Source organism: Sorex araneus, chromosome 2 (assembly GCF_027595985.1).
Source record: "Sorex araneus isolate mSorAra2 chromosome 2, mSorAra2.pri, whole genome shotgun sequence".
NCBI classification, from domain to species: Eukaryota; Metazoa; Chordata; class Mammalia; order Eulipotyphla; family Soricidae; genus Sorex; species Sorex araneus.
This window is the reverse complement of record NC_073303.1, coordinates 355480495-355503350: the sequence shown is the minus strand read 5'-3', so window position 1 is coordinate 355503350 and position 22856 is coordinate 355480495. Positions and strand designations below refer to the sequence as shown.

General features: G+C 48.7%; 1 protein-coding gene across 1 annotated transcript in view; it reads left to right on the top strand.

Annotated features, from left to right (window-relative positions):
• Window positions 1-22856, top strand: part of EPG5 (ectopic P-granules 5 autophagy tethering factor) — a 92841-nt gene that overhangs the window by 6606 nt on the left and 63379 nt on the right. Inside the window, exons 2-13 of the mRNA XM_055126474.1 lie at window positions 4773-5717; window positions 7306-7549; window positions 8719-8855; window positions 10204-10311; window positions 11721-11794; window positions 13902-14007; window positions 15565-15679; window positions 16095-16245; window positions 18011-18169; window positions 19083-19240; window positions 19716-19870; window positions 21839-21979. Coding sequence (XP_054982449.1) covers window positions 4773-5717; window positions 7306-7549; window positions 8719-8855; window positions 10204-10311; window positions 11721-11794; window positions 13902-14007; window positions 15565-15679; window positions 16095-16245; window positions 18011-18169; window positions 19083-19240; window positions 19716-19870; window positions 21839-21979 — 2493 coding nt within the window. The remainder of the gene's footprint in view (window positions 1-4772; window positions 5718-7305; window positions 7550-8718; window positions 8856-10203; window positions 10312-11720; window positions 11795-13901; window positions 14008-15564; window positions 15680-16094; window positions 16246-18010; window positions 18170-19082; window positions 19241-19715; window positions 19871-21838; window positions 21980-22856) is intronic.

Sequence of the window (22856 nt, the reverse complement as noted above, 5' to 3'; positions counted from 1 at the left end):
TACACAATGTCCCAGAAACAAATAGGACTTGGCATAAATAGAAGGGGGAAAAAAAGTATTACTGGAGCTCACATCTAGAGAGAAAAGACAAAACAAAAAACTCATTCAAAAATGTCCTTGTTAGAACAGTTGGGGAGTATTGTGAGAGATGAAGAGTTATAGCAACTGTACAAGTATTATTATTATTATTATTATTATTTGTGTGTGTGTATGTGTGTGTGTGGGGGGAGGTTGTCCAGGGATGTGACGTTAATGGCCGCGCTGAGCCACATACTTGCTCCCAGTATTGCAAAGTTATATAGGTACTCACCATTTGAAACAGCTTACACAGATGGAGACTGTTGAACCAGGCAGGCATCCACTAATGGTTTCTCCTAATAAATAAGCAGCCCTTCTCTTACCTGGAGATTTCTAGGGCATTGAAGACAGCAGCAGTCCTGCGTCTCGTCAGCACAATGGTAGCTGGTAGGATGCTCAGGGAGAGAAGGGGAGATGAACTTTAAATATGAGTAAATTTTCTTAAAACATTGCGAAAGGTAAAAGGTGGCGTTTAGGTAGTGGTTACTGAATTAAATTAAATTGAATTAAATTAAAGCCCTTCAGGTTATGAAGGGCATTGGCCAGGGGCGTGTTGGAGATGTGTTGCTGGCCAGAGGGGATAGCTGGCCAGACACCTGGGGCAGAATCTGCCTGTGTCTGCCTGTCTAGCCCTGTCCTTTGAGGAAGCTGTATTGTTAGGGTCGTGTAGGAGCGGGTGAGTAATTGCAAACCAGAAGGTCAGGCGAGGTCAGATCAGCAGGCTGGTAGACCTTTATTATAAGGACTTTTACTCAGTGAAAGAGGGAGTCAGAGTTTCAAACAGAGAGTAATATGAGTGGGTTATGCCTTAAAGCTAGGCCTGTGTGCAGTTTAAGTCTGGGAAATCACAGGGTCTACTGGTGCTTGATAGGACAGGCATGATCTTCCTTGCTGGCTGCCCCACCCATCTCCCTGTATGGTATGGCCCGCGAGTGAAGTTACAGATATTGGGCCAGAGAGAGATGATTACCCCACCGCCAGTACCACTGGCAGTGATCCTGAGCACTGAGCTAGGAATAAGTCTGGAGCACAGGTGAGGCCCACCCCTTCAATCCCCGCACAGAAATATACCCATGACCCTGGGCAGAAGAAAGACTTCCCTTCCCTGCATGAAAGGATAATATAGGGCGGTTATGTGTAAGCCTTGAATTTGAGCACTGGCTCTGAGTGGTCCTCTGAGCACCCGTGGGTGTCACCCTGGTTCCTCTCTTTCCCTTCTTCCCTCCCCTCCCTCTGGGCCAGGCAGCAACAGGGCCCTCGAACTCCCCAGCACTGCTGGGTGTGGTTCCTTAGCGTTCTTTTTCTTGAAGGCCCGGTGTGCCAACTTTGCTAGACATAAAGGGGCAACTAAGAGCCTGTCCAGGAGACTGGTGCAGTGATCCACACATGAGGGCTACTGTGCCTTGGCCAGGCTGGTAGAGCGGGGGTGGTGGGAAGTGATTAGAGTCCGGGGAGCTGCTGGTGTGATTTGGATGTGAAGTGTGAGGGCCAGCAGTCACGGACCAGGGATGGCAGGGCCGCAGGTTTCCCAAGGACAGGTTGGGAGTTCAGGCGTGGACATTGGAGATTCAACCGGAAATGTTGCGTCTGGTGTCATGTACGAGTCTCGAGTTTGGAGAGGGTGTGAGGCTGAAGATGGAGTTGGGGGGGAGTCATCAGCACACAGTAGTTATTCAAAGCCAGGGACCTGCTTAGGTTTCTCTGGACATGAATGTCCTTTAAACCGGTGGTGTATTGTGGGGATGATTCAGCAACATTTACAAACATTGAATCACTGTGTTCTAGAGCTGGTACTGATATAGTGGTGCATATTACTCATAGCTCAAAAATTGTTGCCAGGAGTGGTACCCTTGGAGAGAAACAGGAAGGTATGCGAGGATTGGTCTGCGTGGTATGTGTGCTCTCAGGGCTTTAATCGGGTCTGGGTTTAGGTGTGAGCGAAGGACAGCAGAGAGATGAAACCTGTGAATTGCCGCTGAGGGGGAAGCCAGGTAAGCACAACACCAAAGTGGCAGCGACCAAGAGATGAGGGGCCGAGAGATAAAAAAGCTGGTAGGATGCTCTTCTTGCACTCGACCAACCCAGCACCCTGTATGGTCCCCCTCAGCATCACCCGGAGTGATCCCTGAGTGCAGGGCTAGTGGCGAGCCTGAGCCGCACCTGTGTGGCCCGAGTGTGCTGTGAACGGTGTGTACAGGTGGTGTATGCCTTGCCGTGAAGTCTTCCTCTTGTATTGCGTTCTTGGCTGCCCACGTCGGCCCAGTGGAATGGCCCTGAGAGGATGGTTGGACTCCTATCTGGGTCTTTTATTTACTGAGAGTCAGGCATTGTGCTGAGTGCTGAGGCTGATATTAATGGGAAACCTCGCCTGCCTTTAAAAATAATCCCTTAAGGAGTCAGAGAGGTAGTCCAAGGGTAAGGCACTTGCCTTGCATATGGCTTACCCGGGCTCAATCTTGTCCCCACAGTTGGTCCCCCAATCATGACATGAGTGGTCTCTTGAGCACAGAGTCAGGAGTAAGCCCTGAGCACTGCCAGGTGAAACCATACCCACAAAACGAGCGAGCAAGTAAATGAAAATAGAAACTTCCTTGTGTACTCATTTCTTTTTCTTTCTTTTTTGGCTTTTTGGGTCATACCCAGCGATGCTCAGGGTTTACTCCTGGCTTTGTGCTCAGGATTGCTCCTAGTGGTGCTTGGACGATATGGGATGCGGGGGATTGAACCCGGGTAGGTCACATGCAAGGCAAACACCGTCCCTGTTGTACTATCACTCTGACGCCTCCTTGTATAGTCTTGAAGAGGAAGTTGACTAGAATATATGCGGAAGGATCAGTGTGGTCATTGAGGATTTTGTTCTGGAACCCGATTATAACCAAGCCATCAAGGCCACCGAGGTTTACCTCCATCCCGAGGACAGGGCAGTGTTTCAGGGAGACCAGTCTTGTGATGGTATTTGGGACCACATGATAGTGGGGCGGAGACTGGAGACTCTGGGCCTACATACTTCCTACATTCCGGAAGTAAGGCAGAGAACTCCGCCCTGCCGCTGCCAGGGATTAGTGTGGGCCCAGGCCAGGCCTACCTTCCCTGGTGTGACTCCATTGTTTTTGTGTTATTGTTGGGTCAGACCCAGTAGTTCTCAGGGGGCCTTTTTGGGCTGCACCCTTTGGGGCTCCGGGCTTACACTGAAGGATCACTCCTGGCAGGGCTCATGAGATCCTGTAGGGTGCTAGGGATCAAACCTGGGTTGGCCACATGCATGTAAAGCAAGCTCCTTGACTGCTGTACTCATTCTGTGACCGCTCTGTGTAAACAATCACCCTCTCCTTTCACCTCCTTCCCTGGGGGCAACTTCAAGTTAAGCCTCACTTGTCCTCACTGGTCCTTACTGGCTGGAACTTCCTTCTTTTCTCCTAATTCAGGAGAAGTTTTGGTTCCTGGGGAAATGTGAGCCTGGGCAGTGGCTTCACCCTGGAGGTGCTAGGAAGGTCTTTGCAATCTTCCTTGATTGTCTCACTCCTCCTTTACCCCTTCTGTTGCTTCTCTTGCTGCTGCTATGGTTAAGCTCTTTCCTGGACATTAGCATGCTAGTTTGGGAGTAGCTGGACTAGTGTTTTAGTGGAGGGGGAAACTAGAAATTGCTAGGGCAGCTTACAGTGGATGTGCGTAGTATAGTGGCACATAGGGAGGGTAAAGCCTGCCCGAGGGCCAGGCTGCAGAGGAGGCTTGGTGGCCTGTGGCTTGGAGTTGGTGTGGCTGCTGAGCCTTTGATCTTATCGCCTGGCTTGTTGGTTCCAGCCCCCTGTGGTCTTCTAGTGAACATGTAAACACCCGCTCGAAGCACCCTCCTCCAGATTAAGGGAGTAAGTAAAAGTCATCTTCCATATTTCAGCCTCTACGTTCTTAAGTTCCATTTACTTCTCTGCCAACTCACTAATTTTTCGACCCAGGGCCTCCAGCATGCAGGGAACGTTCTCTTGCCACTGCCCTCTGGCCACGTGGTCTTCTTACGGTGATTTTAAAGTGTTTCATGTTGTAGTGACCATTATTAATCAGAATTCTTCCGTAAGGAAGACTGGGCTTCTTTCTGACTTTTATTCATTCCTTTGGCTCTTTATCCAGTTGTGTTACCATGGGCAATTATTTGATTCTGTGGACTATCATGGAATGCTATAGTAACCTTATTGCTCAAGCGATTTGAACTTTTTCTGCCCGATCTTTGTGTTTGTGACAATGAAGACCAACCTGTTGGACCTGAGCTCCTTGGACACATCTGCCTTCTTTGGAATGGAGGATGCCCTAATTAATGCCTTCTCTATTCCTGAATCAGCCCTTTGCTGTTACTGGGATATCCGTGTCCGTTGAGGTCAAATAAGTGAGTCCTTTTAGGTAGAAAATTTAGATTCCTTTTATTAAATGAAAAGAATTTAGGGGTTGGAGAGAGTATAGGCATTAATATGCCTGCCCTGCACACACGGCTGATCCTGGTTCTATCCCTGGCATCACATACGCTTTTCCGAACCCCTCCAAGAGTGATCCCTGAGCACAGAGCCAGAGCCAGGAGTAAGTCCTGAGCACCACTAGGTGTGGTCTCAAAACAAAACAAATCTCAGAGTTTTAGCTACAGTTTAATAATTTCTCATCTCCAACGCATCGGTTACATTATTGTTCTCTATACATCTTATTTTCAGGAAAAGAAGAAATGTGAAACTCTTCAGAGAGAAGAGTCTGATGACGTGGCCCTTCCCTCAGCCCCTGGGGAGCGGCAGAGCCCAGCTCCAGTGTGGGAATGCACGGGCGCCCCTCTGCAGGCTGTGCCTGATTCCCTGCTCCAGCCTGATGCCCAGGCACAGGGCGAGCTTGCTTTGGTCGATGTGCCACTCACCTCCCTGACCCTCAGCGATGAAGGGTCCCTAGTATGTACAAGGGACACCCCACAGAAAGAGGAGGAGGCCAGAGGCTTTGTTGGGGACGATGCAGCCCAGCCACAGGTCAGTTCCGGACTCGCTGTTGGAACCCAAGGAGAGACCCTCAAGGACTTCAGTGCGATGGAGAAAGAGAGCTTGGCGCAGAGTGGGCTTCCTGGAGGCCCCGTACTGTCTGGTCTTCCATCTGCTCAGCAGGAGGTGGAAAAGGTACAAGGCAGAGAAACTCTGCCCCGGGGAGAAGAGAAAGCGGGCCCGAGTCTTCCTTCAGAGGTGCCGTGCCATGTGGGCCTGCAGAGCTCTTTCGAAGCCAAAGATGTTTTCCGGACCCCTAAGGTGAAAACTCTGTACCCCCCACTGCCTGTCGGAGTAGCAGAGGTGCCAGCCTTGGTGGTGGCGGGGAAGCCCTCGCTTCGTCACGAGCGACTCTACCCGGAGCTCCCGGAGGAGCCAGACCTTGTCCCGTTTACCAAAGAGCAGCTGAAAATCTTCGAGCCTGGCTCGTGGCTGGAGAACGTGGAGGCCTACGTGGAGGAGTTCGACGGCCTGGCCCACCAGGACCGGCACGAGTTTTACGAGCTGCTGTTGAACTACTCGCGCTGTCGGAAGCAGCTTCTCCTGGCGGAAACGGAGCTGCTCACGCTCACCGCTGACTGCCAGAGTGCCCGGAGCCGGCTGTGGCACTTCAAGGAGGAGCAAGTGTCTGTGCAGGTATTTTTTTTTTCTTTTTTTTTTTTGGGTCTCACCCAGCGATGCACAGGAGTTACTCCTGGCTTTGCACTCAGGAGTTACTCCTGGCGGTGCTCAGGGGACCATATGGGATGCTGGGGATCGAACCCGGGTCGGCCGCGTGCAAGGCAAACGCCCTACCCGCTGTGCTATCGCTCCAGCCCCTGTGCAGGTATTTTGACTCATGGCCCCAAATGCCGTCCGGATCCCGGGGGAGTGGGGTGGGGAGAGTGTGTGTGTGTGTGTGTGTGTGTGTGTGTGTGTGTGTGTGTGTGTGTGTGTGTGTGTGTGTGTGTGTGTGTGTGTGTGTGTGTGTGTGTGTGTGTGTGTGTGTGTGTGTGTGTGTCTGGATCTGGGTGGGGTGGGCAGTGTGTGTGTGTGTGTGTGTGTGTGTGTGTGTGTGTGTCCGGGTGTCCGATCCCGGTGTGTGTGTGCGGAAACGGAGCTGCTCACGCTCACCGCTGACTGCCAGAGTGCCCGGAGCCGGCTGTGGCACTTTAAGGAGGAACAAGTGTCTGTGCAGGTATTTTGACTCATGGCCCCAAAATGTCCTCCGGATCTCTCGGGGTCTGTCTAGGAGTTACTATGTGCACGGGGCCACCCCAGTTGGAGGGTGGCCGCTGGGTACAGTCCTGCCTGGGCCAGTGGAGGAGCGGCTGCTCCTGAGTTCTCGAGGATGCTGTGGGGTTGTGTCAGTTCAGCATCGCCACGTCTCACAGTTCTCCAAGAGAAGGTAAAAGGGTCGATTTCATGTATTTCTTTTGTACGTGTGGCACCCTGGTTTGTAATGTTGGCAGGTGAGCTCTGACACTCAGGTGCACTGGGTAGAGCCTGGAGACCGTGTCTCCAGGTCTCATTCAGCCATTGGATGACGGTTCGGTTTAGGACACAGGAGTGGTGAATAGGTGGGTGTGTCCGGAGTGGCTGATGCAATTCTAGGGGAGGCCATTCGAGGGGACCTTGAGAGTGAAGAGGGAGGCCATGGGGAAGCCACGTCACCATGGCTTGGGGGAGCTTGTGAGGAGGGCAAGACCAGCTCTGACGAGTTAGACGTTGGGGTCACCATCGGGAGAAATTCACGGGGAGGCCCGCACTTCTCTTGATGGGAAGGAATCTGGGGGACGGGGAACAGTTGGCAGTATTAGAGGGTAGAAGAAAAACACAGAAAAGCACAGACGGAGGTGTCAGTGTGGGAAAGGAGAGGGGTGTCATCAGGAATGCTGAGCATGGGTACAAAGAGAAGTCATAGTCCTTGGAAGCTGGGGCCCCGGGTCATGGACGGCACCCGAGAGTGGAAGGTCAGATCATGGTTCCGAGAGTCTTATGGAAAAGAAGTGTTTCCTCACACCTTTCCTCGACTCCTCGCGGTGTCTCTTCACCTGTGCTGCGTTTGTGAATGGCGTTGGACTCCTCAGCGCTGACTGGCTCGCTCACTCACTTTATTGATCTTGTAGTGGTGTCTTTCCACCGTAGTTTATGAGTGCTTAGAAGATGGTACATTCGGCCGGCCTAATTAGTTTGGGTTCAAAGAGGAAGTGATTTCACCTTCGACTCCTCTGTCCCCCTCCAGGGCATCTGTGCGGATCAAGTGAAAGTTTCGGGCTACCATCGCTACCAGAGAGTGGAGATGAATGAGAGCGCGCTGGCGGAGCTGCGGAGGCTGTTTGATGCCAAGTCGGAGCACCTGCACCAGACGCTGGCCCTGCACTCCTACACTTCCGTGCTCTCGAGGCTGCAGGTGGAATCCTACGTCTACTCGCTGCTCAGTAGTCCGCCTGTCCTGCGGGCTCTAGCTGTGCACCAGCAAGGCCAAGGTGTGTGAGTAACGGAGGCGCCTGTCTCTCTGAGTCAGCAGGGGGGCGCAGTCCAGCTGGTGTGCCTCAGTGTGCTCGTTGGTGTTACAGGGGATTGCTTCTGTTTGTTGTCTTGCCCTGCTCCCCATTCAGAGCTGCATCTCCCTGCCCCAGGGCTTCTGTCGGAAGCCCTAAAGCGGACTCTATCACTAACATCCCTTACAGCCTTACAGCCCTGATTTACTTGCTTGACTCCAGTCTCTCTCTCTCTTTTTTTTTTTTGCTTTTTGGGTCACACCCAGCGATGCTCAGGGGTTACTCCTGGCTTTGCACTCAGGAATTACTCCTGGCGGTGCTTGGGGGACCATATGGGATGCCGGGGATCGAACCCATGTCGGCCGAGTGCAAGGCAAACACCTTACCCGCTGTGCTATCGCTCCGGCCCCAGTCTCTTTTTTAAATCCCCAAACTTGTGACCAAAGGACTTTTTCATCCTCTATCTCTTGCACTTGACTTTAGCTTGTCCAGCTATTTAATTTTATTAGACTTTTATCAGAGGTTCTGTGTGGTATTCCAATTTTTTTCATTTTATTTTGTGTCAGCCTTTATTGTGTGATATATTAAATATCATCTATGATATTTAAGTCATGGTTTTTATTTCTGGGAGAGAGAATAATAAAATTATTATTATTATTATTATTACCACCATATTAAAAAATTCTTCAAGATTTGGGGCTAGGCTGAACGACTGAGTTTTGAAGTAAAAATAAATTAATTTTCTCTTGCTTTGAAATACTTTGCAAAGTTAAAAAGCACTTTCTTGATTTACATATTTAGTCAAAATTCATATTTTAATTATTGACTTTTTGTTTGGCGGGTCATGCCTGGCAGTGCTCAGGGCTTACTCCTGGCCCTGTGCTTAGTCAGACATCATGCATTGTGGAGCTTGGAGCACCATCTCTGATGCCAGGGACTCAGGTTGGGCATGTGAAAGAAAAGATATCTCCCTACCATACTTTCTCTCTTTGACCTTGATATACAGGTGTTTTGGTGCACCATTTTTCTTTAGAATTTTATCTGAATTAAATATTTGAAAGAGATTTTATTGTTGTTTTTAAGTGGAGCCACTAAAATTTCTCCCCTAAAACACCATTTTTATGTGACTTGCTTAATTTTGTCTTTCTCTCTAGCTTCCAAGCAGACGGAAAGCATTCCCTCTGATCTTTATCAGTTAAAGGAGTGCATCAGTGTCTTATTCATGTTCACCAGGAGAGTTAATGAAGATGCTCAGTTCCATGAGGATATTCTTCTCTGGCTGCAGAAACTGGTAAGGGAACAGGAGTGGGTACTATAGTCTTCCTTGCGTCTCCTGAATACAGGAGTCTTACCACTTGTTTTCTTTTCTTTTCTTTTTTTTTTTTTTGCTTTTTTGGGTCATACCTGGCAATGCACAGGGGTTACTCCTGGCTCTGCACTCAGGAATTGCCCCTGGTGGTGCTCAGGGGACCATATGGGATGCTGGAAATCGAACCTGGGTTGGCCGCGTGCAAGGCAAATGCCTTACCCTCTGTGCTATTGCTCCAGCCCCGCCACTTGTTTTCTTAGAATTTTTCTTTGGCAGTTTCTTCATCTGATTCATTTAATGATTTCTTTTGTAACATTTGCTTACATCATAACATACAGAATTAAGTTACACTGACCACAGTTATGCCCAGAGTGTTTTTCTCTTCGCTAGACCATAGGCTGAATGGTCTCAGCCTGACAGCTTAAGAAGAAGGAATTGAAATGTGGAAAGTGTTCTAAATTTAAGACTGTGTATTCAGACTACATATATATATATGCATGTATATATATTTGTATTCAGACTATATATATTGCAACCTAGCTAAATATTCTCATGGTTTTTTTTCCTTGTTTTTGTTCTGAGACCACACTTGGTGGTTGCTCTGGGGTCATTCCTGTTGAGGGGGGTGGTGTGTGTGTGTGTGTGTGTGTGTGTGTGTGTGTGTGTGTGTGTGTGTGTATGTATATATGTGTGTTTTTTTTTTGTGTGTGTGTGTATGGGTGGGGGAGTGTGTGTGTGTGTGTGTGTGTGTGTATGGATGGGGGAGTCATCCCAACATCTTTCTGACTTTTTTAAAGCCAGAAAGAAAGATGCTAGGATTTGGGAAAAGATGTTATGCATATACCAGTGTGTGGGGGACAGTATTTGTTCATTGTTTATATTCGCTTTTATTTTGGGGGGGTCAGTCTCAGGCTTGAGTCCGGGTTTCACACAGGCAAGGTGGGGACTGAACTGCTGAGCCTTGTCCCTGACTACATTTCTCAGGGGGCTGTGCTCTCAGGGGGCTGTGTTTTGGATTCATATGAGGGTTCTTGATTATGCCTTAGGCTCCACAGATACTTCATTGGATCTGAGCAGCCGTGGCAAACTGAGAATAGACTAGACTCCAGCGGTCCAAATACGTGATATCTGACTTGCCTGATAATATGTTAGGTTTGCAGAGAAATGGCATAGTAGATGCAGGCCTCTGTAATGGATACTGTCTTTATTTACAGTAAACTCACACCTGATTACTTTTTGCGAAGATGCTTTGTATCTAAACATCAGCTAAGTGACTTCTTTCCATGTGTTCTTCTTTTTATATGGTGAAATGCGTGGCCCTTGCCGCCAGGTGTCAGTGTTACAGAAAGTCGGCTCTCCCGGAGACCACCTCTTCCTTCTGAACCATATTCTTCGATGCCCGGCTGGTGTCAGCAAATGGGCTGTCCCTTTCATCCAGGTATGACGAGGGAGAGTCCCGCTGATATTGACGAGTGTAGGGGGGAGATTTTGATAAACACTTTCTCCTGAAGAAACCACCTTTTTTTGGGAGTTGGGGAGGGGGTTGCAGTAGGAGGAGGGCTGTTTTGAAAATGTTGATATCTAAAGTTTATCCAGATATAGACTTTGGGGTTTTTAATGCCTGAGCTTCATAGGCCCCTTACTTTGTCACTGTCGTCCCGTTGCTCATTGATTTGCTCAAGCGGGCACCAGTAACATCTCCATTCGTCCCTGTCGCGTGCTAGTGTAGCCAATGGCATCTGCTTGCTCCAGGAACATGAAGAGCATTAGCAGCCTCTGCTACTCATCCTTCCCAATGCTGCCTTATTGGGGGCTTTTTTTAGGGTCAGGGCACTGAGGCTCATTATTGTTACTGTTTTTGGCATATCGAATACACCATGGGCAGCTTGCCAGGCTCTGCCATTTGGGTGTAATTTCCAGGAGATTCTGCCCCTTACACTTGATGCAATTAAGATGCAGTTGTAAGAGTACAGTTGTTAATCTGGCTTTTGTGGAGTCAACAGAATTTAATTGTATATCATCTTTCTCTTGGAAGACTTGCTTGGAGTTTTTCCTAAGCCCCAGCACAGCTTCCTAAACTGACGCACCACAACACTGTAATGGCACAGGCAGTCTAGAAACCGTCAGAGGGCCACGTCTCTGATAATGGGATCATGTCATCTGTTATAGGTTGTGTGGTATAGAGGCTTGTTTCTTAAACATGGGATCGCGATCCCATCTGGGGTTGCATTAAGGGGAACTTGGAAGAATTGGCAACAGTAACAGTTTTCTGAACGTGCAGCGTCCAAAAATAAATTTAAAATAAAATGCATCATGAACCTGAGACGTTTTGGGGGTTATTCAACTGTACTGTATTTCTCTGACCAAAAGGTGTCACGGGTGGAGAAAGTTTTAGGGGCCCTGGCTTGGAGCCTGTCTCCTGCTCTTGGTGTGGTGTCACTGCTCATGGCCACCACACAGATGCAAGGAGCCAGTGTCAGCCCAGGGAACCTTCTCCACATTGCCCTTGCCTTGGTATTTCCCGTGGGGAGAGTTTTGACTCTTTTTTTGGTAGGAGAAGTTTGGTTTTTTTTTTTCAATTTAGTTTATCTATGGATTAAAAGAGCAATATTTCCCCTTCGCCCCATATTGTTACAGTTAACTGACTGCTCAGCTGCCTCTAATTCTGAGCACAGTGGGATCAGTCCGTGGTGGCCCATGCCCGAGCTGTGAGCCACTTTTGTGGATTAGGTGCCACTTCTTGCTCCGCTCTCAGAACGGCGCCCCATTTCTGAGTGGCGGGGAACTGAGATGTGGCTTCCCGGGTTGTTGGTTGGCTACAGCAAGCTTTTCCTTTTCTGATTTCAGATCAAAGTGTTGAATAGCCCATCTGGGGTGTTTCATTTTATGCAGTCCCTTGCCCTGCTAATGTCTCCTGTCAAGTAAGTGTGGAAGAGTTTTGCAAAGTAGACATAAAGATGCTTCTAACACATGATTGGCTTCCTGAACTCCCCAGTGTTCTGGACTTGCTTCAGGGATTGTCAGCATTTCACACTCCATTGTTTCTTTGTTTTGTTTTGGGCCCCACCTAACGGTGCTCAGGATTTACTCCTGGCTCTGCGCTCAGAGATCACGTCTGGAGGGGTTCAGGGGACCATATGGAGTGCTGGGAACTGAACCTGGTCTGCCTTGTGTAAGGCAAGCACCCTACCTGCCATACTAGCTCTCTGGCCCCAGCATTCCGTCGTTCAACACGGCATATTTTATTGGGCTTTCTTCCCTCTGCCCCCAAGTGACCCTGTGAAGTTCTGACACCTTAAGCAATTATCCCCTTTTTAGTGGGGTTGCATCTTCTCCTATATGTGCCCTTGTGAATGGTGCCGTGGGGAGGCAGATGATCCTCTGTTCCATAGAAGGAAGAGATTTTCTTAGCAGTGGAGGTAGGAGCATCTTGAACATTTAAGGTTTAAAGGACTCACTTGTGCAGCTGTGTCTGCTGCTATAGAATGAAGAGACACTAGAGTAGAGTGGAATCATCAGGCAGGGTCCCAGTGCTGAGCTGGCCTTGAAGAATGGAACCGATTTCAGTAGGAGACAAAAAGGGTGAGCCCCCTGTGGGAGAAGAGTGATGCTCCAAAGTAAAGGCCAAGACAGTCAAGACGAGAGGGTTTGGCCTGAGTGAGGCCGTAGTGTGATATTGACACTGAGACAGAAATCAGCAGGATGCTGTGGTTTTTAGCAACAGTGGGTTTTTAAATGAGGCTCAGAGTTGTATTTGAGGATGCTGAGGAAAATGAACGGCGTTGGCAGCCCTCAGCTCTCTGGGCTATGTCCCTCACGCCACTTCAGGAGGGCACGTCCTGCACCCAGGAGAGAGGCAGAGGCTTGCATCTGAGTTACCTTGATGACAATGTCCCGGCCACATACTCTTGGACCTGAAAGCCTGCTGTGAGCCTGGAATGGGGGCATGGGATAGGAACAGAAAGGGGGCCCTTAAAGGTTCCTTCCTGGGTAGGGTAAAACGGCTGGCTGGGACAGGCATTGTGGGAAAGTTTAGAGTTTGGCATCTTCAACTCTGGGTCCTCACCCCACGTGGGGTCATGGAACTGAATGTGGTCACAAAAAGAAATGTGTGATTTATCAGTGAATGGTTTTTATACCTATTTTGTATACCGAGGGTCCCGTAAAAATTTCTTGGGCAAAACGGGGTTATGAGTGGAAAAAGTTTGAAAGGCTCTAGATTTGACATAAATTCTGATTCACAGTGGCTGAGAGGATGTGGGTAGCCCCAAGAGATAGGATAAAATGAGAGCTGTTCAGTAAGGAGACAATTTGAGGGTCTTATAGGCACATGGTGAGTCTAGACAGGTGATCGAGGCCAGTGGGCAGCATGCCCCTTAGGACTGGAACTTCTTAGGCTGGCCGGTAGCACCAGAGCTGCAGAGCCTGAAGTGGTGGGAGAGTTCTGGTGGAAGGAAGGCATGGGCCCATTCTCAGGATCAGACCGGAAAGGAAGGGGCAGAGCACTGTGCCTTGGGTTGGGGTCTAACAGCACAACCTCTTCAGACCCAGCCAGACCCAGTGGGACTGCTCCTCTGTGTGGCAGACAGGATCTGAGTTAAAAATGTTTCACACTTAGATTTCTTCATTTTTTGCCCCCAGTTGGCCTCTGTGTTCTCTGCCTGGTTTTTGAGTTAGCGTATGGACTGTGGTGGTTCAGCAAGCAGTACTCCATAGTCTTTGGAGTGACAAGCGACAAGCTTGGAGTGATAGCGGTCACTGCTTTTGAGGCCCCACTGTGTGCCCAGAATCTGCACCCATAATTGGTGCCTTCCTGCAGTGACTCGTTATGTTCCTGCACTTAACGAGTGGCCCTGGGCTCGGCACCCGAACGTGGGAGCTATGTGGTCTCTCTGAGTTCGGGAGCCCATACTTGTTCCTTGTGGACAGACGTCAGGTTGGGGTTTGGCTCAGAAGCGGCCTGGGTGGAGACCCTGGGGCCCCTGTTGCCTCTCAGTGCCCGTGTGACTGGTTCCCTTTGTCCTTCAGAAACCGAGCGGAGTTCCTGTGCCACATGAGACCCTGCGACGGGAAGCCATCATCCTCGGGGCCTGCCTCTGGGACCTGGACGCTCGTCGATGAGGGAGGAGAAGAGGTAACTTGTGCTGTCAGAGTTGTTTTCTCGAATTGTTTCTGAGCTCTTGGTTTGGGTCGGGTGTCGTTGGAGCACTTATTGTATCTGTGTGTGTGTGAGAGAGACACAGACAGCAGTGCTCAGGGGCTCAGTGCTGGGAATTGTTCCTGGTGGTCCATTTAGTGTTGGGAGCCAGCCCCAAGCCTCCCGTGTGTGCCAAGTGGGAATTCCAGTCCTTTGCTCTGTCTCCCTAGCGCACTTTTCACATCTTACCTTGTTGGGTTTCCCAACAGCCCCAGGAGGCAAGTGCCTTTATGATCCTCATTTTAGAGGTAAAGCATGAGGCACAAATTTGTCCTGGTCCTGCAGCGATTTAGTATTAGAGGGATTGGAGGGGGATTGGGGCTCCCCCCAGGATGCTGTGCTTGGGCTGGTAGCCAGGCAATTAGGGGGCACTTTCTGTTTGTTGGCTTGAAGGTGTTAGATTTCCAGAGGGTGCTTTCTAGTTTTCTGTGTGCAAAGTGGGAAGGGCCGATACCTTTGGGCTCTTGGTTCTAGTGCGTTAACTCTTCTGGCTGCCTCTCAAAGACCTTCCTGTTCAGCCAGGGAGTTTGGAGCCTGGGGCAGTGCTCAGAGGAGCACGTGGTCCTAGGATCCAGTGTGGGGCTCCAGCTGGGAGCCATCTCTTGCCTTGAGGATTTTCATTCAGTGACATTCCTGGGTTTGAGAGCTTACCTGTAGCTGTCTTCGTTATTAAGAACTAGAACCTACCAAGGTTTTGCCTTAATTCTCAGAATTTTTTTACCCAGATTAAAAAAAAATGTAGTCACTGTAAAATATACAGTTTCAAAGTTATTCATGACTGGGTTTCAGTCATACAATGTTCCAGCACCCATCCCTTCACCAGTGTAAGTTTCCACCACCAATGTCTCTAGTATCCCTCCCAACACACACTTCCTCTCAGCCTATGGCAGACACTTTTTTTTTTCCTTCTTTTTCTTTCAGTTCTCTCTCTGTCCCCATTTTGTGCACTTGGTTTGCAGTGTTAGTGAAAGGTTATCATGTATATCACTTTAGATTTTCTTTTTTGAAAGGTTGAAGGTGGTTCTCTTTGGCAAGAATACAAAGGTTGAAGGTGGTTCTCTTTGGCAAGAATACAAAGGTTGAAGGTGGTTCTCTTTGGCAAGAATACAAGGATCAGAATTTATTTATTTATTTATTTATTTATTTATTTATTTATTTATTTATTTCCTTTTTGAGTCACACCCGGCGATGCTCAAGGGTTACTCCTGGCTCTGCATTCAGGAATTACTCCTGGCGGTGCTCTGGGGACCATATGGGATGCTGGGAATTGAACCGGTGTCAACTGTGCATAAGGCAAACGCCCCACTTGCTGTGCTATCATTCCAGCCCCCAGAATTCAGTTTCTTAAGACACTTGGTGGTCCTGGAGGAGAAGCCCTTGAAGATGCGTGACAGTACCACAGAGGCACCAGTGAGGCCTGTGATGTTGTGACTCCAAAACTGTCACATCACGGTAAACCATCATCTGACTGTGTTTTTGCATCTTTTCCCTTAGGATGAAGACCCTGAAGCCAGTTGGATCCTCCTGAATGAGGATGACCTCGTTACCCTCTTGTCCCAGTTCCCATTCCAAGAACTCTTCCAGCATCTTCTTGGGTTTGAAGCCAAAGGTAACTCATTTTTATGGTGGAAGGCGCTAGTGTCCACTTCTCTATAAGGTCTTGCAGCTCCAGCCATGTTCAGCTACCCTCATGCCCACACGACAGCTGCTGCCTCACCTCACTGATGTTTCCTTCCTTTCTGCTTCACTGACTGACATTTCCTGTTTAGTGCGTAAAGGCACTAAAAGACAAGCTCACTTATGTGACTGTGCTTGAATAAATTGTAATTTTGTGCTGACTTTCATGCACATTGTCATAGGAACTAGAGTTATGGGGTGGTTGTTTCTCTATTTCTTCATCTTGAGTCGATTTCCTCCCTGGAGTCTGTCTCTTGCTCTCACCCATCAGGATTTTTCCCATAATAATCTCATCCTTTTGTGTTTTTTTTTTTCTCTTTTTCTTTTTTTCTTGGATTCACGTCTAGGTGATTATTTACCTGAGACGACAAGACCTCAGGAGATGATGAAAATGTTTGCCTTTGCCAACTCGTTAGTGGAACTTCTGGCTGTGGGCTTGGAAACCTTTAATAGAGCTCGCTACCGACAGTTTGTGAAGCGCATCGGGTATATGATCAGGTAATGCTGCTGGTGTACGCCTTTTTCTCTGTGCTGTGGTCAGACACTCTTGCCACATAATGGATGTGACAGGCATTTTGGTATTGACCTCAGGTCTTATTTTTCATAAAAGTGAGACATTTCTTCCCCCCTACTATCTGCCAGGTAGGGATTTTATGAGCTCTTCCAGCCAGGGTATTTAGGTAATTATCTCACCACTCTTTACGTGGGTTATTCGGTAACTGAACTTAGAGCCAGGATCCTCAAAGCCACACCTGCTTTGAATCTGACCTGAGAAAAGGGGGTTATGGAAATGTGGCTCTTTCCCCTTCTCTCTCTGAGCTTCTGCCTGGGATTTGTCACAGAAACTGGCAGTAGCTCTTTTGCCTCCTCTTTTGCTTTTGCTCTTATTTGTTCTTTATTTTCTGGTTTTGGGGCCATCCCTGGCAGTGCTCAGGAGTGACCCTTGGTGGTGTTCAAGGGACCTTATGTGGTGTTGGAGACTCAACTAGGGTTACAGCTACTCTAGCCACGTGCAAGGCCAGTGCCTCACCTGCTGCTCTTACCTGCTATACTCTCTGCCCTGCTCCCCTGCCTCTCTCTCTCTCTCCCTCTCTCTCTCTGTTTCTGTCTCTCTCTCTCTTCCCCCCCTCCCCCCACCTTCACTTCAGTTTTGCTGAGTTTTGTTTTTTTGTTTGTGTGTGTGATTTTTGATTGTGACTCAGGGTTTACTCCTGACTCTGAGCTCAGGGATCACTCCAGACACTCAGAGAACCTCCTGTGGGGCCAGAGATTGAACCTGACTCAGCTGCTTGTAAGGCAAGCGCCTCAGCCCTGGACTCTCTCTGACCCGCATTCTTCTCTCTTTATCAAATAAACATGATCATAGTTCTGAGACCTTAATTCTCTCAGATGCTGTGTATCCAGCTGCCACTTCTCTATCTCCTCCTCAGGAGTTTTAAATCTCTCTTGCCGTCTCCCACCTGTGCCCTCTGCGTTTCTGCATTTCCCTGCATTGCCATTGTGTTCTCAGGCCATGGCCCCTTGTCTCCCCTTGACATTTCTCTTTGGCAGCCCTCATCTAGTCTGACCACCAGCTCTGTCATCCCTCCTTTCAAAATAGCTTCTCTCATCAAACCAAAGAAGCTCTGGCTTCTGAAGACATTTGCTGTGTGTCACTAAGACAGGCGAGTCCATTGCTGTGACACTGTGTCCTCCATTTGAGACTCACTGTGGAAGCTCGTCTTAGTCGCCTCTCACCTACTGCCTGCCTCTTTGGTGGTACCTATGTGTGCCTGTGTCCTGTCCCTCCTGCACGGTCTCACGCAGCTGGTGTCCCTCTCAGCTGGGAGTTGGCTCTGGCCACTCCTCTGTCCAGGACACTGTGTTCTGTCACTCTAGGTGAAAACAGGGATCCTTCTGGAGGGGCCGCAGGCATCTCCTCTGGGAGGCCTTGCTTGCACATGACCAGTCCTCTGCTTCCTCCCCACCCACCTGGGACGTACCAGTGAAGTGCTCCCCTCTCCTGCTGCTGCTGTGTATTTCTCCAGGTCCCTTCACCCCGGGACAGGCTGCATTGTAACTGAATTTGCATCTTGTCCAGTATAATGGAGGTTCCAGGAGGGGAGAGTTGACTCCCAATCCTGCTGGATTCCCTTCCCACCCCGGGCGGGAGGAGGTGCTCCGTAAGCACATGCTGAGTGGATGCTCATGCGTCAGATGCGCTGCAAAGGTGCTGGGATGCAGTGCAGGGACGAAAAGTCCTCTTGCCTTTCCTTATGCCCAGGATGACCCTCGGCTATGTGAGTGACCATTGGGCACAGTATGCGAGCCGCAGCCACAGCCTGGGATCGGCTGCACAACCCCCCTTCTCCATGGCCAAACTGCAGCTGGAGTTTGATGAGCTATTCCTGAGAGCTGTCCTGCACGTGCTGAAAGCCAAACGGTAAGCGGGGCGGCGCTCCCGGGGCAGCAGCGTCCCAGCTGATGGGGACAGCCCGTGTGGGAAGGCACTGACCACCGAGATGCTCGGGCTCATCTTCCCGGCCCGGGCGCATGCGTGGCCTTTTCTTCTCTGGGGACAGAAATGACCTCCCTTTGTTTGTCTTTGAGTCTTTAATAACCCACTTCTGATGCCTCCTTTTTGCTACCCCTGAACTTTCCATGGAAGGGCACAGAAATGACAGGACCCAGTGCACATGACTGTTGGTTGAACGGTCTGCCCGTGAGGCTCGTGAGCCCTGGCCCTGGCTCCACGCTCTAACTGCCGTGTGCCGCTCACAGTCTGTGCTGCTGCCCAGTCTAGAGTGTGCTGAGCTGCGTGTCCGCTCTACCTCCCCTGGCCGGCCGGTGGAGCACAGCTGGCCGTGCCTACAGGTCACTGGCAGTACTGGGTTCAAACGTGAGCCGCCCATGTGTGAAGCATCTGCTCTGTCCTTGAACCTATTTTCCTGAGCCAATACTATTATTGTTGTGTTTGTGAAGGTTTTTCTCTCTTTCTTTTTTTTTTTAATTGGTGGTCTTTCCAGATAACACAAGCTTCTGTGCCTCAGACTTTTTCTTGAATTGTTTTTTTTAATTGAGATAAAATTCTCTTAAAATGTTAAGAAACGTTTGATTGATTGATTTTGAGAAGCCTGTTTGGGTATCGGGTAACAAGTACAAGAGTCAAGGTTATACACTGGTTTATTATAGAAAGATGATTTACTCTCAGATCGCTGTGGCAAGTTGGTGTAGACAAGTGACTTTTCCCAGCAAGATTAAAAAGCAGCTGTCCTAGTGGGAAGCAAGCTGTTACTTCTCCTGTTTGGGCAGGAGGCCTGTCTGCTTCCTCACCCTGTTCTCTTTACGACTTGCAGACTTGGCATCTGGCTGTTCATGTCTGAAATGCCCTTCGGGACGCTGTCGGGGCAGATGCTCTGGAAGCTCTTCTACCTCATGCACCAGGTGGAGAGCGGGAACCTGGAGCGGCTCAGCGCCACTCTGCAGCCTGCCGAGTGCAAGAAGCACCTGCAAGGTACATTACACACAGAATTGAAATTTTGCTTCACTCATCTTTCTTGTGCCCATAGAAATAGCATGATAGCACTCTTGTCCCTTGTCCCGTTGTTCATTGATTCGCTCGAGTGGGCACCAGTAATGTCTCCATTGTGAGAGACTTGTTACTGTTTTTGGCATATCGAATACGCCATGGGTAGCTTGCCAGGCTATGCCGTGTGGGCAGGATACTCTTGGTAGCTTCCCAGACTCTCCGAGAGGGACAGAGGAATCGAACCTGGGTCAGCTGTGTGCAAGACAAACGAACGCCCTACCCCCTGTGCTATCGCTCCAGTCCGCCCATAGAAATATGTTCTGAAATAAAGAAAGACCATTTTTGTTTTTGAATATTTCTCTGTGTCTTCTCATTCTCAGTCATCTTTGTCTCAGGAAGATCATTCAAGTGATGATTATCTACACTTCTCTCTTTCAATTTTTTTTACTTGACTTTGCAGACCCAGAACATTTCGTGAACTTTGAGAAGTGTCTGTCATCCATGAATAGCTCAGAAGAGATTTGCCTTCTCACGACTTTTGCTCAGATGGCTCAGGCCAAAAGAACCAATGTGGATGAAGACTTCATCAAAATCATCGTTCTGGAGATATATGAGGTGAGGGCATTAAACTGACAATCTGCTAAGAATGCTTTCTTTTATATTGTCCATTTACCATTTGGGAGGGATTTTTTTTTTTTAAATATGACCATCTTGTATTGTTTGCATCGTTGTGGGGAGATAAGAGCGTCTAAAGCACATGGTTTGATTATAAAGAACATTGAATCTTGACTTTATGTCCATCCCATTTACCCTGCATCTCTTCCTGTAATAATCTAGCCCTTCACCAAAACTCCTCTTTTGTCATGACCTGTGCCCCCAGCCCCAGGCCCCCTCCTCTGACACTGCCTGTTTCCAAGTCATTTTAACTGAGTTGGAAAGACTGCTGAAGCTCAAGTTGTACCTGGGCTGCTTTTATGTTCATAATCTGCCCATCTCATGTCAGAACAGATACTGTGTGCTATTGTGGGCTTGAGTTGCATTATAACATGACAGGTTGGGGCGGGGGTGAAACACTTAAAAAAAGAAAAACAAACTTTTTTCACCTTGAGGTCCAGTTAAAGACTTACAACTTTTCATGCTTGTATTTCAGTCTTACAATGCTCGAGTACCCATCCCTCCACCACCAATGATCCCAGTATCTCTCCCACCTCCCTATCCTACCCCCTCCACCCCACCCTGCATCTGTGGCAGGGCATTCCCTTTTGCTCTCTCTCTCCTTTTGGGTGTTGTGGTTTGCAATAGAGATATTGAGTGGCCATCATGTTTGATCCCATAGTCCCACTTTCAGTGTGCATCTCCCATCCCCAGTGGGTCCTCGAACCATACTGTACCTGGTGTTCCCTTTTCTATTTGAGCTGCCTAAAAAAAAACTTTTAATTGCACTGTCCTGACTCTCCAGTAGCTCTAGTTTGAGAATAACAGAATTGGATCATCTAAAGTTTCTTTTTCAGGAGCAAATACTCTTTTTTTTTGTTTGTTTGTTTTTTTCTGGACCCTATCCATTGGATGCTCAGGGCTTCCTCTGGGCTCTGTGCTCAGGTATCTCTCCTGGGGTGCTTGGAGGGACCATATGTAGTGCTGTGGATAAGCCAGTGGTCCACTGAGTGTGAGGCAAGTGCTTTCAGACCTCAGGGTCACATATTCTATTGAGGACGTCCTCTGCTTGTACTTAGTACTGTGTGTGAGGTTGAGGTCTAAGGAATGTGGAATACCAGCTATACTCATGAGGGGAGATGTAATATTTTTTACATATATTAAATAGCATTCTCAGGAATCACCACTAGGGTAATATTTATACTCTTGGACATTTTGAATGTTTTTTACCAGTGCTTAAAGTCAAAATTACATTACTATTACATGTGTGAAAGTGATTATTTGGTTTTAAGCCACACCTGTGAGTGCTCCCAGGCTGTTCTCAGTGTGGTTCCCGGCAGTGTTGGGGGCTTGAGACCTTGTGCTGGGGTCAAACCCACCCTCTCACCCCTCTCACAGACAAAGCACATGTCCTGCTCTTTGGGTATCCCCCATCCCTGAAGCATATTTCTCCTGATCCTGGTACACACATCTTGATGGTCTGTTTCATTCCATTATTTTCCCATTCCATTCAAGTGTTTTCCATATGATGTTGGCCATTGGAACCGTGGATGTAACCTTCCACTTGAAGGGCATCGTTCAAGAAGTGTTGGTTGAGGAGTGTGTCTTGGTGGTCGAGCGCTTGCGTTACTGGTGTGAGGCCTGGTTCCTTCCTCCACTCTGCTGGGATTAAAGCACGAGGCCGTTGCTGCCGCCTGCCTTCCCCTCGGTGTTCCTGATGCCAGCAGGCACCAGTTGCCCTTACCCTTCCATCCTCTCTTTTGCCTTGCAGCCTCAGGGCAGACAGTTTGCTCTCGGAAGCTGACATGGTGTGAACCAAGGCTCACTGTGAGGCTGCCTGCTGTACTTGAGAAGCCCTGATAAAGCAGGGTGATGCTTTCTGGCCGGGCTTGGTATTTAATGGGATATCTCTCCACTTCCTGTTTTCAGGTCTCTTACGTCACACTCTCCACCCGAGAGACATTTTCGAAGGTTGGTCGAGAGCTGTTAGGGGCCATTACGGCCGTTCATCCTGAGATCATTTCTGTCCTTCTGGATAGAGTTCAAGACACCATTGACCAGGTTGGAATGGTAAGACCTTTGACTTGGTTTGTTTTTCATGCTTTTTTATAAGCCTTTCAGTCTGGAGGTCACTGAACAGATGAAGAGTCGGCTGTGGGCAGTGAAGAACAGGACCTGTGTCCTGTCCCTGCTCAGTCCCTCCTAGGGCCTGGGCTTAGATATTTTAGATACAAACTTGTATTTGTTTGTTTGGGTCTTGTGTTTTTGATTTTGGGCCTCAGCTGTGCTCAGAGCTTACTCCTGACTCTGTGCCCAGGGTTCACTTCTGATCAGGCTCCAAGGTTACCTGTGAGGTCCTGGGGATTGAGTAGGGGTTGGCTGCATGCAAAGGAAAGTGCCTTCCTTGTTGTGCTGTTTCTCTGGACCCCAGACAGATTTTTCTGGACCCCAAACAGATTTTCTTTCATTTCTTCCTCCTTCAGTATCGAGGCTGTATTTTTGCTATACCCTTCATAGTTTTTATTTCACATTTTTTTCCCACATTTTATGATTTTGTTCACTTTTTGTGTTTATCCTTGGAGGAGTGAGCTCTGATTAAGAGAGGAGGCTCTGTTGATATAGCCGAAAGCAGAATAAAAAATCCCTAGCTTTAGTTATTGAGCAAGGTCATGGTTTTTTCTGTCATTTATCATGATCATTTTGGTATATGTGAGTGTTTTGGGGGGTTTGGCTTTGTCTTTGGACATTGCAGGTTGTTGGATTTGGTTCACTAAAATTTTGTTGAGGAGGCCAGAGAGACAGTCCTATCTCTGTAGTAAGGTAGGGTCAAGGACTTGTTTTTGCATGCAGCTACCTCCAGTTTGGTCCCTGGCACTACATGTGGTCCCTTCAGGAGTAAGTCCTGAGCATTGCCAGGTGTGGCTCAAAAACAAAAATAAAAGCAGAC